This window comes from Mustela lutreola, chromosome 7 (assembly GCF_030435805.1).
Source record: "Mustela lutreola isolate mMusLut2 chromosome 7, mMusLut2.pri, whole genome shotgun sequence".
NCBI lineage: Eukaryota > Metazoa > Chordata > Mammalia > Carnivora > Mustelidae > Mustela > Mustela lutreola.
Genome location: NC_081296.1, coordinates 42026329 through 42040289, shown reverse-complemented (window position 1 = coordinate 42040289; position 13961 = coordinate 42026329). Strand labels below are relative to the sequence as shown.

The window sequence follows — 13961 nt, the reverse complement described above, 5'->3', positions numbered from 1 at the left end:
GGATTCTATTTAATCCTCCATTTGAAACGAAGTACAAGGCCTTCTGTTTCTTGGTCAGTGGAACATCACAAGCCATCTCCAAGGATCTGTCCTGATCTGAAAGCTTACGGTTTGTTGCCTGGCAAGAAGTTCTCTTTGGGGACTCTAAGTTGAGTGAATTCAGCTCAGATCTCTTTCCACATACCTTTCCTCTCCTTACTACAAATCCCTTTGTTTCTGCAGTGAAGCAGTGATAGCATAAATGTATTCTATTGACTCTGTTGTGTGTGGATGGGTAATGGCTCAATCTCATTTACTACGTGAAAGGCAGTTCTGGTTGTCATGTCTCCCCATTGCCAGGCATATTCGCAATGTAGACAATGATTAGTAAACAAATTTCCAAGCCCATAAAGTGTGACTAAACTCCTTCCTTGAGACAACTGTGGAACAATCTTCCTGACAAATGACTTCCTGATGTTAATACCATCGTTGTAAGCTAGCTCAGACAACTGAAGAAATGCTCCCTTCCCGTGTAGCCCTGAAATGGCCCATGCTAGTAATCTAGGCAATAAATCAAATCACTGATTATATTCAGGCTGTCATTTTAAACTATTAATCGGCTGTGCTATGGAGCTATTTGTATTTAACTGCAGTATTTAAATAAGCTATCTCCTATAGAGCTTACTTTATGCTTAATTCCTGCTCGGTCCTCAGCGGAGCGGCACAGGGCACAGTGGAGAGCCACGAGCCTAAGGCACTCTGTGTGCCACACATGTGGTTGATTGTGAATTAAACACGGCTGACATTCTTGTAGATAGCCAAGGCAATGATGCTTCTATAAACAACAGCTTTAGGAGTTTCTAATGCTCACATCTTAAGAGTTTGCGTGTTCATTGCCTCTTGTCAAAAATATTATTGTGTCAAGGTGGGAAGTAATTTTTTTTTTTTCCCCACACTGCCCACTGTGAGACAGATTTACAGGGGCTAAAGGGTTTTCTTGAGGTCAAGGAGCATGTTAATCCAGAAAATTTTTGGAACTTAAGTCTATAAACTAGTAGGTCAACAGCTCTTTGGTAATAACGTGGAGTCACTTTTCAAGTCAGTATTTCTATGGACCTTGTAAGTACAGCGATTTGTATGAAATGGGGACTCAGGAAATGTGGATAGAATTTAACTGATACCCACTGAACAAGTGGAGGGGATTGTGCAGTCATTTAGGTAAGGTGTCTAAACACCACTGCTGTGCCTATTCCTACCACAGGCATTGTGTTGACTAGACCTTGTTTTTAAAATAATTCTTTAATACAAATTAAAAATATAACTAACAAGGGGAACTGTCTTGCAGTGTTGGTGGGAATGCACCCTGGTACAGCCACTCTCAAAAATAGTACAGAGTTTCCTCAAGAAGTTAAAAATAGAGCTACCCTATGATCCGGCAACTGTACTTCTAGGTATTTACCAAAAGACTACAAAAATACTAATTCAAAAGGGTCATGGACCCTGATGTTTACAGGAGCATTGTCTACAATCTCCAATTATGGAAATAGCCCAAGTGTTCCCCAATTGGTGAATGGATAAACATGTACACACACACACACACACACACACACACACACATATACACAAAGAAGAATATTATTCAGCCATAAAAAAGAATGAACTCTTGCCATTTGCAAAGACATGGATAGAGCTCATAAGTAATATGGTAAGCAAAATAAGTCAGTCAGAAAAAGATGAATACCATATGATTCTACACATAGGTAGAATTTAAGAAACAAATGAACAAATGAAGAGAGAGAGACAGACAGACAGACAATCTAAGAAACAGACTTTTAACGACAGGGAACACAGTGATGGTGACCAGAGGGGAAGTGGATGGAGGGATGGGCGGAATGGGTGATGGGGATTAGGGAGGACACTTGCTATCGTGAGCACTAGGTGTTTTATGGAAGTGTTGAATCACTATACTGCACACTATTTTGAAACTAATATTATATTGTACATTAATTGGAATTTAAGTAAAAACTCAAAAAAATAAATAATAGATATTAAAAAAAAATGCATGCCTGCCAGCTTCCCTCAAAGAGGGAATCAGCATGAAGTTTTATTTCATAAGTTAGCAAAAACAAAGCACCAACCATCAACTATAGAGTCTTCTGGAAAGGACAGTATCTATGTAACATAAATGCAAGCCTCCTAACTCCAAAATTTCTTATTCAAATAAACCATACTGGCATTTTCTCTCTAAAACCCACTGGAAAAAACTTACTCCTTTTCTTCCTGAGGCAATGATTTATGACAAGCATAAAACATTTCATTAACTATTGTATAGGCAAATAAAATCAAATGTCATAATTATGAAATGATCAAATATACAACTTACCAGGAACAAAGAACAAAGATAACCAGTGCCTTTGATTTATGTCATACTTTATCACTTCAAAGCACTTTCATATACCTTAATACATACCCATATGATGCTTTAAAAATTATGTGTGTTTACAACTCCTCCTAACCCATATTTCTGCCAGAAAGCAAATAGTCATGCCTCCGTTCTGGGCTAACACTCTCTACAGTGTCTCATTCTTAAAATCATACAACATCTTGGTCTTTTTAAGATAAAAATTTCAAACTTCTTTTTTCAACTCATGGTAAGAGAGGTAAAACTAAAAGTGAAATGACTCAGCATTAATCTCTGGAGGGTATCAAATTGCCATTAATGGGGGAATTATTAAGCTTTCAAAAAACTTTACAAAAATTTCTTCATTTGCATTTTCATTTTACCATCTTTGGAACTGTCTGGTTTGTTTTTTTGTATTTGTTTTTGTTTTTTTGTTTTTTTCAGGTCAAAGCCGTTTTGCTAAGACAATAGTTTAGGTGCTGGAAAAAAATCCTTATTTTTACTTGCATCTTCTTGGTGGCTTCAGAACAGGGAACTGCTTTGTAGTCGTGGCTCTACTATAACCTGCCTGTGAGATTCAAGTGTCACCAGTAAAATGAGGGAATTGAATAAAATAGTCTCTCAGATCCTGCACCAATTTCAGTTCTGTAATTCTTATTTCGGCAATACTTTCCTTTTACAGCACCCTGTTTATTAGTCTTTTCTCAGCCTCACTAGTCAGATTAGAACTTTTTTTTTTTAAAAGCAAACACTTCTGTCATCTTTGCTGTGAAGTCCTGAATCTTACCACAAACAATGTCATCATGTTACAAATGCTAATAATAATAATTGTCGCTAATACTGCCATTTTTAAAAAGATTTTATTTATTTGACAGAGATCACAAGTAGGCAGAGAGGGAGGCAGGAGAGGAGGAAGCAAGCTCCCTGCTGAGCAGAGAGCCCAATGTGGGGCTCGACCCCAGGATCCTGGGATCATGACCCGAGCCGAAGACAGAGCCATCCAGGTGCCCAAAAACACTGCCATTTTTAATGCTTACCAATGCCATGAAATCTATATACACTATCTCAATATAGCAATCCTGTTATATTACATTATATTATATACATTATATGTATAGATATCTAATGTATACCTATATACATTATCTCAATTTAACAATCTCAATTTTTCATATTGGAAAAACCAAACCTTCAGAATTTAATTCCCCCCAATGCAAACATTAGTCATACTATTAATAAGATACCTTATTTTCAGAATGCCAGGATACCATTTTATACTCCAGCTCACAGGGCAGTGTGGTGGGAGGCATGGAGGAGCTCATCTATGATATGTATGCATTTTTCAAAATCTGCACATAAATTCACTATGACCTCATTTTCACCTGCTACCCCCAAAACAGCAACAACAACAAAAAACCTTACACAAGAAGATAAATGTGCAATTCTCATGCCATTTCATGGTAAAATGGAAGTTTGCACAGGCAGATCCAAAACAGCGTTTTTGGAAACCGTGATGTAGAACCTCAGTATTAAGAACGGAATTGTAGAGTTCTAGAAACTGGCAACAAAAAGAGCCACTGTTGAAAATTTAGGCATTTGTTTTTGGTATTCTAGAGGGGACAAATAGAAAATATGTGTGAGTGTAACTTAACACTCACACATATTTTGTCAGTAAACTAAAAAAAATTGTGAAAAAAAACTGTGCACATTATATACATATTACATGAACAGCAGGGTGGAATTGGTTTGAATTTGAATTTCTTCTTCCTTGAAAAGAGTGTTGCTTTAAGCATAGATATATTGGTATAGCCATTGTAGATAATGCTTCCTCTCAAAAATAAGGCATACAGTACATTATAGGAAAACTGCCCCCAAACATAGATAATTCCTATCTTAAGCACCCATTCCAGTATCCTCTTCTGTGTACTTGCCCCATCAGTTATGAGGCCTTCTACTTTGTTTAGTGGGAACAAACACCATTCCTGACCTTGATGAGCACCGGACACGGTTATACCTCTGTCTTTTGGTGACGATTACCTTATTCTTGGGTAGTTTCCCCACATCCCTGTATTTATCATTATTCAGCTGATTTCTCAAGGGAACCTTCTTCAGGATTAAAATATTAGAATAAGTATTTCCGCTACTGTGTTCCTTTGGATGAATGCTTTATTTCACACATGTAACTGACAACCTGTGGATCAAATATGTCTAGAATTCAGATGCTGTGTGACATGCTTTGTGTTGGTTTTTATACTATTTCACTTTGCTTATCAATTAAATTGAGATTTTCAGACTTTCTAATTATAGTCAAGAGGGAATAACAGACTAGAGATACTTTCCCACATGAAAAATCAAAAAGTGAACAAAGTTTAAGCTTTTCAATATATTGGAGATCTGTCAAAGAAGGACAGTGATCCCAAGGAAACAAAAAACAAACAAGGTGAGTCTTATGATGACTTCAGCTGACTGCGTGGAGATCGTTTTCCGGTCACTGTACAAGGAGAAAGAACTCAAGTGGAGTCTACTAGATTCTCTGAGCCAACAGTCTGGGAACACCAAGGCAGCTAAAGGCCACAGGCATGCGAAAAAGAAGAGAACTGAACAGAAGGAAAACTTTGACAATCTGCAGAAGGTTCCCTTTGAGTAATCCAGTGAGTCATGGTAACTGCACACACTGAAACTACCCAAGGCCTGGTTACGACGCATGAAAGGGGGTGCCTGGGTGGCTCAGTTGGTTAAGCAACTGTCTTCAGCTCAGGTCATGATCCCGGGCTCCCAGGATCAAGTCCTGCATCTGTCTCCCTACTCAGTGGGGAGCCTGCTTCTCTCTCTAACCCTCCCATGTCTTGTGTGCTCTCTTTCTCTCTCACATTCTCTCTCAAATAAATAAATAAATAAAATCTTTAAAAAAAAAAAAAAAAAAGGTGCATCAAAGGGATGAGCTCAAACAGTGTGCTGCACTCACCCACACCAGAATAGCGCTTGTTTCTACCTGGGAGCCTTGAAAAAATTGATCATTTCATGAGTCTGTAGGCAGAGTTCTTGGCAGAGTCTTGCTTCAGAATTGAGGAATAATTAGCCGAAAGCTGAGCAGTATTTCATTTCCACTTAACAGATTCTAAAAGCAACATCCAAAAAACCAAACTGTTTCTGTGTGACTTAACTATGTCTCAAAGTAAAGTTCAGTAGTATTTATAGGATGCCAATAATATCCATCACCCAGCGAGATAATATTTAGTGTCTCACACTCAGTATAAATTACCAGGCATCTGAAGTAGCAGAAAAATATGACACATAACAAAGAAAAAACTAATCAGTCAAACCTGACACTGATGGAGAATTGGAAGTCAAGGACATCAAAAGAGTGGTATGTTTTGCATGTGTTCAAAAAGGAAAGTAGAGAAAGTGTCAAGGGAATAAGAAGACAAGTCACAGATGGGGAGAAAATATTTTCAAAAGGCACAGGTGATCAAGAACTAGTATGCAAAACAGTTAAAAGACTTTTAAAATTCAAAATTAAAAAAAAAAAAAAACTTTAAAAAATCCTTCTTAAAATCTTGCCAAAGAAGATAGACAGATGGTGAGTAAGCATTTGAAAAGATGCTACTTAGATGTCATCAGGGAACTATCAATTAAAACAACAATATCCCACTATCCACATTCTGGAATGGCCAAACTCTTGAACACAGACAACACCAAATGCTACGGAGGATTCAGAGCCACGGGAACTTTCATTCATTGCTGGTGGGAATGCAAACTGGTACAGTCACTTTAAAAGACAGCTTGACTGTTTCCTACAAAACAAAATACACTCTTACCATACAATTCAGCAATAACATCTCTTGGCATTGACCCAAAGAAATTGATAACTTATGTTCACACAAAAACTTGCATATGGATGTTTATAACAGCTTTATTCATAAATGCCAAAACTTGGAAGCAACCAAGATATTCTTTGGTAGGTCAATGGATAAACAAACTGTGACACATCTGGGCAATGGATTATTATTCAGTGCAAAAAATAAATGAACTATCCAGCCACATAAAAGACACAGAGTAAGCTTAACTGCATATTACTAAGTGAAAAAAGCCAACATGTAAAGGTCATACACTGTATGATTCCAACCCTAGGACCTTCTTCAAAAAAAAAAAACAAAAAAAACCAAAAAACTATACAGAGAGTAAAAAGAAATTCAGGAGGCAGGGATGAAAGGTGGAACATGGGATTTTTAAGGCAAAGCACTCTGTATGATACCATGATGATGGACACACATCATGATGTATTTGTCCAAACCCATAAAATATAAACCACCAGCAGTGAACCATAATGTAAATGTGGTCTTTGGGTGATAATGATGTGTCAATGTTGGTTTGCCAATTGTAAAAAAATATACCACTTTGGTGGATGGGGGAGTGTTAGTAATAAGGGGAGGCAATGGATACGTGGGGGCAGAAGATACGTGGAAAATCACTGTATCCTCCCCTCAATTTCTCTGTGAACTTAAAACTTCTCTGAGAAAATAAAGTCTTACCTAAAAAAGTTAAGTAGAGCCATGGAAGATATAAAAACCCCAACTTAAATTTCCTGAGAAAAAAACCGAAATATCTGAGATGAAAAATACCGTGGCACTGGGTATTTACCCCAAAGATACAAATGTAGTGAAAAGAAGGGCCATCTGTACCCCCAATGTTCATAGCAGCAATGGCCACAGTCGCCAAACTGTGGAAAGAACCAAGATCCTCTTCAACAGACGAATGCATAAAGAAGATGCGGTCCATATACATAATGGAGTTTTATGCCTCCATCAGAAAGGATGAATAGCCAAATCTGTATCAACATGGATGGGACTGGAAGAGATTATGCTGAGTGAAATAAGTCAAGCAGAGAGTCAATTATCATATGGTTTCACTTATTTGTGGAGTATAAGAAATAATATGGAGGACTTGGGGAGATGGATAGGAGAAGGGAGTTGTGGGAAATCGGAGGGGGAGACAAACCATGAAAGACTATGGACTCTGAAAAACAGTCTGAGGGTTTTGGAGGGGAGGGGGACGGGGGGTTGGGTGAAGCCTGGTGGTGGGTATTATGGAGGGCACGTATTGCATGGGACACTGGGTGTGGTACATAAACAATGAATTCTGGAACACTGAAAAGACATTAAAAAAATAAATAAAAATTAAAAAAAAGAAAAAGAAAGTGGCTTGGATTAATAATAAATAGGATATGTCCAAAGAAAAGGTGAGCAATGTAAACACATAGCAATAAAAATAATCCAAAGTGAAACGCAGAATAAAAGGAAAGAGAGAGAGAAAAAGATAAACTTTCCATCAGTAGTTGTAGGACAACTTCAAAAGGCCTAATATATTTTATAAGGGGAATCTCCAAAAGGTAGAGGGAGAAAAAATGTTTACAGAAATAACCAAAATGTTTGCAAGTTGAAGAAAACTGCAGACTCACAGTCCCAATTGATTTAATAAACCCCATGCACCAGAAATATAAAGAAAACCACACCATGGTACAACACTACCATATTGTGCAACTGAGTAAAGAAAACGTGGTCTTTTAATAGCAACTCAGGAGGAAAAAGACATGCACAGAGGAGCAAAGATGAGGGCAACAATGGCTTTCTCACCAAGAAAAAGAAAAGCATGTAAACACGAAGATGATGGAAAAATATCTTCTAAGTTTTTTTTTTTTTTTAAATGGCATTCAGAATCCTATGAGCAACCCAAAAATGCAGTAAAAGCATTAGACAAACTACAACATCTGTTTCTGATCAAAACTCTCCGCATATCAGAAACAGAAGATGACTGCCTCAATTGCATAAAGGGCATCTACAAAGAGCCTAAAGCTAAGCTCATTGTTAATCAAAAAAAAAAAAAAAAAAAAAAAAACAACGTGTTCTGCTGGAGACTGAGATCAAGGCCCGGAGATGCACTTGTGTCACTTCTCCTTGGTATGATATCTAAAATCTTAGCCAGAGCAATAAGGCAATCAAAATTGTATCAGGTTTCTTTTTGTGTGAAGAAGGCTAGCAGATTCTAAAACTCATTTGGAAATAATTCAAAGGCTCTAAGATAGATAACTAAAAAAATTAAAAATGGAGGACTAACACTGATTTTAAGACTGATTTTAAAGTAAAACTGCAGTAATCTAGACTGTATGGTACTGGCATACAGATGGATAAGCAGGTAAATAGTACAGAACAATCTAGAAACAGATCAGCACATCCAGGGATGGGTGAATTTTATTAAAGGTGCAAAAGCCATTTAGTAAAGAAATGATGGTACTTTCAAAAAATGGTCCAGGAACCACTGGATATCCATATGCAAAATAATGAATTTAGGTCTATAACTTCTACCACATTAGAAAATTACCTAAAAAATGTATGATGGACCTAAATGTAAAATATAAAACTATTTAAAAAAAAACTTGCACAAATACAAAATAGAAAAACAGTAAAAATGAGCAAACTAAAAACTTAACTAAAAATGATACATGGATAGCACATGAAAGATACTTGAAACCACTAGTCATCAGAGAAGTGCAAAATACAACCACCATAAGATACCACTACACTACACATATAGAAGGATTGCAAAAATCTAAAAGACTGACCTTACAAAGTATTAGAAGGGTGTAACGCCTGGAGCTCCCATACATTGGTGATGGAAATTTAAAATGGTATAACCACTTGGAAAAATTATCTTAAAAATTACCTATATTCATAATAGATGTCTCATCTATTCAATTCTAGGTATTTATTCAAGAGAAATGCATATAAATATTTGTATAGACATAGTTTACAAGTTTCCAAACAGCTTTATTTTTTTCCCAAAGGGCTTTGTTTTTAATAGCTAAAAACTAGAAACAAACCAAATGCCCCTCAAAAGGTGAATGCATAAATAAACTTTGATATTTTATAACAATGAAATGCTATGCAGCAAGAAAAAGAAATGATCTCTTGCTGAATCCTACAACATTGATGGGTTTCAAAATAATTACACTGAGTCAATCAAACCCTACAAAAGAAGAATGCATAATGTATGCTCTATATAAAAGTCACAAAATGCAAAATGCAGAGCATTCTATAGCCTCATAAAGGAGATCAGGGATTGCCTTGCCATGGAGGGAGTTAAGGAGAGACAGTTTTCCTGGGGCATGAATATGGGACGAGATATATGTTCATTATATTGTCTGTGGTGATGGCTTCATTGAGGTATATGCAAGTCAAAACTTAACAAACAGTACACTTTAAATATGTAGACTTACATTTTGCCAATTTTACTTCCATACACCTGATTTTAAGTTTTCAAACTTACAGCTTCTCCTGAGAATCTGTGGGCTCTAGCTTCATTACATCTGCATGAATACGCGGCCATTGAAGCTGTATTTTTCCAAGTTGCTTGCTTGATGTTTGCCATAGTCTGGTCCTTTCTTTGTTGTCCTTACCCTGCTTGATTCATTTATTTCACTGGTTTAGAGATTTGGATTTATGACTACCAATGGATTTCTTGTCTTCGGTTAACAAACAAATGGAGGCTAAAATAGTTTCTTCCATCAGTGAAAAGGGAGGAACTATCCAAACTCATTTTATGGTATCCCGTTATTTGGTCCCAACTGATTTTCCAAACCTATTTCTGAACACACTCTTCATCAGCCCATACAAACCAAAGCGCTCTATTTCTTATTCACTATTGCCTACATCTCCAAACAAGCTCTATGTTTTGGGTTTGCTCACTTGGTATGTTAATAACACCCTTGTTTATGCCATCAGCATAGAAAGGAGGGAAGAAAAAGAAAGGACTCAGGGTTTGGAATTTTCATTTCTATCAAATGACAATTGGAAAGTCATCTTTTGTCTTTAGAAAGAAAAGAACTTATGCCAGAAAAATAATTTCTTACCTTTTGGTACAAATATAAGAGGCTTTAAAAATAAATGACCTCTTAGAAAATGAGAGGCTATAAAAGTTATCATCAACCATTTCATCATGGTGTAGGTATGATGGGTCAGGTGATGCCCCAAATCCTTCTCCTGCCCTTAAGTCCTAAATCATCGGATGTCAGGATATTGCTGAATCAAGCCAGTAAATTCGAAGTTATGTTAGGTCAACCCAAGTTATAGATCATATCTTAATCTTTTTTTCTCCTATACAGTCATCCCAACCATGCCACCTTTGTTTGAAAAATTCTTTTTATTCACTTTCTTCCAAAGATAAAGATTAATAAATGTGAGTATTAAGTGACTTCATGATATTAATTTCACTTTTGATAATTTCTGCTTAGTATTAAATATGAGATAATTATTGCTTCTATATTTTGCATGCCTGTATTAAATTTATTCCCAAATATATCAATACTTGTAATAGTTTCACATGATATACTTACAAATAAAACTTCTCATCCCATACTGGATTCAAATTTCCAAAAATGGTTTTGGTTCTTCTTTTGTTCTTTCCCACTTGAACAGTAACATATGGGTCACTCGACCCTGTTTTGTCTTTTGCCTGTAAGCCTTGTGCCGAAACCACTGAAATAAATAAAAATAAACATTTTAATATAAAGATTTCCTCAAACAAACAAACAAAAATGGTAACGAAGGGCAGCTCTTCTAACACTTTGCACGCTGGGTTTGTGGATACATTCCCACTGCTTTTATTGTCATGAACATTAGGACTTTAAAAATATTTAATGAAAGAATGAAAACACTGAGTATTAAATCCTTCCTTGAATAAATATTTTCTTTTGCCTGTAATGAGTAGCAGCTATACATATATACTGCCCTATTCACACCAGCTATATAATTACCTACACATTACTATATGTATGTATAGAGAAATAAAGATGCACATACAATATGCCCAAAGTTATCCAACATAATTCAAAGGTCTGTGATTTAAAATGTATTTCTAATTGCGAGTTTGCTGTCACTACTGAACTCAACCTAGTTAAAAAAAAAAAAATGGCATCTTTATTTTATCTTGCAAGTACCATATGAGTAAGTTAAGAGGCTTGGTTAATGTTTATCTAGTTATAGGCAACTTCAGAAGTTCATATTACCAGACATCACTAAGCTCAAATTGCCTTGACTCGAGGATCAAATGTTTGAGGGCTACTGATCAAGAATTAAGTGAAATGATCTGTGTTTTCTCATTAAGAAAAACTGGCTAAAGAGATTTTTAGCTACTCTTGTAATTTATCAGTGGCAGGCAGCTACAAAGCTAATCTCTTGTAAATTGCAGGTTATTGATGAGTATATTGTAAAAGAGAAACTTCTTCCTCTAGAAGAGCTTTTGATTAAAACAACAGACTGCAATTACTTCAATTATCTAGGACATACTTTAGAAATTTCAAATATAGACTATACTTCTTATCAATATTGACAAGACTGGAAAATTCTACTTATTTTACCTATAATTTTCATTAGCAGTGATTTCTAAAACATATGAAAATCTCAATGCGGAATAAAAATTTTAAAGGAAACTTTTTACCTGTAATGGTAATTTTAGCTGACCACTTAGATGTCCCATCTAGTACACTCTGCTTGGCCGCTTTTGTATACTGCACAAAATCTTCTTTAGAAATCTGAAACATTTCCTGAATGACTTCAAACACCTCTGGCCTGTTTTTCTCCCTAATCTTCATTCTTTCTTTCATAGCCATAATAATGGTCTGAGTCTTGTCTTCAGCACCATGCTTAGAACTCTTTTCTGCTGCTCCTATAATGGAAAAATCAATTGTGACATAAATGCACATAAAGTTACTTCTGGATGGCCCGAGAGAGGGACAGAAAGAAGAAACAGGAGAATGAATAAATGGTTTCATTCTGAGGAGTCAGGGTACCTACTTCATGGAACAGCAGAACAAGATAAATGCTGCTGGAGAAAATATCTAGGCTGAGATTCAGAACCAGCCTTTGCGTTAGTGGCAAGTAAATGGACTTCCATCATTCCCAGCTTTTTCAGTTGTATTATTTGCTTAAATCAGGGCTTGAACAAATGTGTGGTTTGAATTTGCAAAGAGCAAAAAGAAGGCACAAGTCAAATACGGTATATACGACATGCCAGACAAAACTGAAAAACAGGATACAGAGGGCAAATGTTTCCCCAAATTCAGTATTTCAAATCCTTGTGTTCAAAGTGTTTAATTATTTCTAATGATGGAATTCATCATGATTAAGTGGTTAAATTCTTCTTGTAAAATAAATAGTACCATTGTTAAGATTTTACTTGGAATTACAGAGATTGTGCTGTTTAAAAAGGATTTGGAAACCATGTAAGTACATGACAGATCACAGGCCCAAACTCTCATTTTGTGATATGGCCATTGTTTTTCAATAGGCTAAATTCTTTCTACTCAAAACCCTTTTTGATGTCCAGGATGTTTTGTTTGTTTGTTTGTTCATGATTGGTCTCAACTTTCCAGGTATTTTTGTTTTTAACACTAATCTTTTTGGCAATGAAAGATTTCCAAAAGTCCATTCTTGGATCCCTCACTTTTCCCAGCCACCTGCCAGGTATTTTCAAGGCTGTGTGTGGCCTCTGGGTTGTGCAACAATCCATGACAAGTTAACAATGAACCATGATTCCAACTCTCATAGTTCCTTAGTGAGCTTGAGATGAGAAAGCAAAACCCCAAGGACCAGCGTTGCAGGAGCAGCCACTGCTGATACCCAATATTTTTGGGTGCCAAACAAAGGTGATGTAATGAAAAGAATAAAAAACGACACTCAGTAACAGATCCAATGTTCATCTACATGACTGTATCACCCAACTTATAATTTTTTGAAATATATCTCTGAAATAACCACATTAATGTCTGGTAGAATGTTTAGAGGTTAAATGAGAGAATTTGTCTGCATGATTTCTACCACAAAGGATAGCCTTATTAATGTTCTTTGAGTCTAAGTCTTTGAATGTTAAGCCTAATGGAAGCACGGAAGCTAAGACAAAGAGGAAAAGGTCAGCTGTTGGCTTTCCTTGTAATAAATTCATATTTAACAGCAATACTTAAGTGAAAATCTTGATATATTTGAAAGTATGACATTTGTTTCCTGAAGTGGAAAAAACACATCCATAATAACCAAGGTGTAATTAAAGAAAGTTAAAGGTATGAATATTCTAATGGTATAAAGAGCAGATTCCCTGTCTTTATCTTAAAACAACAACAAAACAAAAGCAAGAAAAAAAAAACTTTCAGAACTTAAACCACATTAAAAAAAAAAAAAGAAAAGAATACAAAGAATGAATGCATTACATTTAAGATAACTTGAAAGTACATTCCAAATGCCCTAGTCTTCTGTTAAAATAGGCCATAGAAAAGCTACGCATTTGTAAATTACATATCCTTAAACAATTCAGCATGTTTATAATTTAGCGTCAACGGTTTGACTGCACATCCTTAATTCTTATACAGTAAAACTAGCTTAGGCTACATTGAATAATCCCCAGCTAGCCAATAGGCATATTTTACTTAAAGTACTGAAATAGTCATTAAATAGAGCAGTGTCGCCTTGAAAAAATTATTGCAAGATTCAAAGTGCCCCAAAACTTGAGTATGTGACAGCCATTCTAAGAATGA

At 35.9% G+C, this 13961-nt stretch overlaps 1 protein-coding gene across 1 annotated transcript in view; it reads right to left on the bottom strand.

Moving 5' to 3' along the window:
* UNC13C (unc-13 homolog C) overlaps nucleotides 1-13961 on the bottom strand; it is a 574360-nt gene that overhangs the window by 331803 nt on the left and 228596 nt on the right. Inside the window, exons 8-9 of the mRNA XM_059180554.1 lie at nucleotides 11873-12100; nucleotides 10770-10911 (exon numbers count right to left, since the gene is read on the bottom strand). Of these exons, the coding sequence (XP_059036537.1) occupies nucleotides 10770-10911; nucleotides 11873-12100 (370 nt within the window). The remainder of the gene's footprint in view (nucleotides 1-10769; nucleotides 10912-11872; nucleotides 12101-13961) is intronic.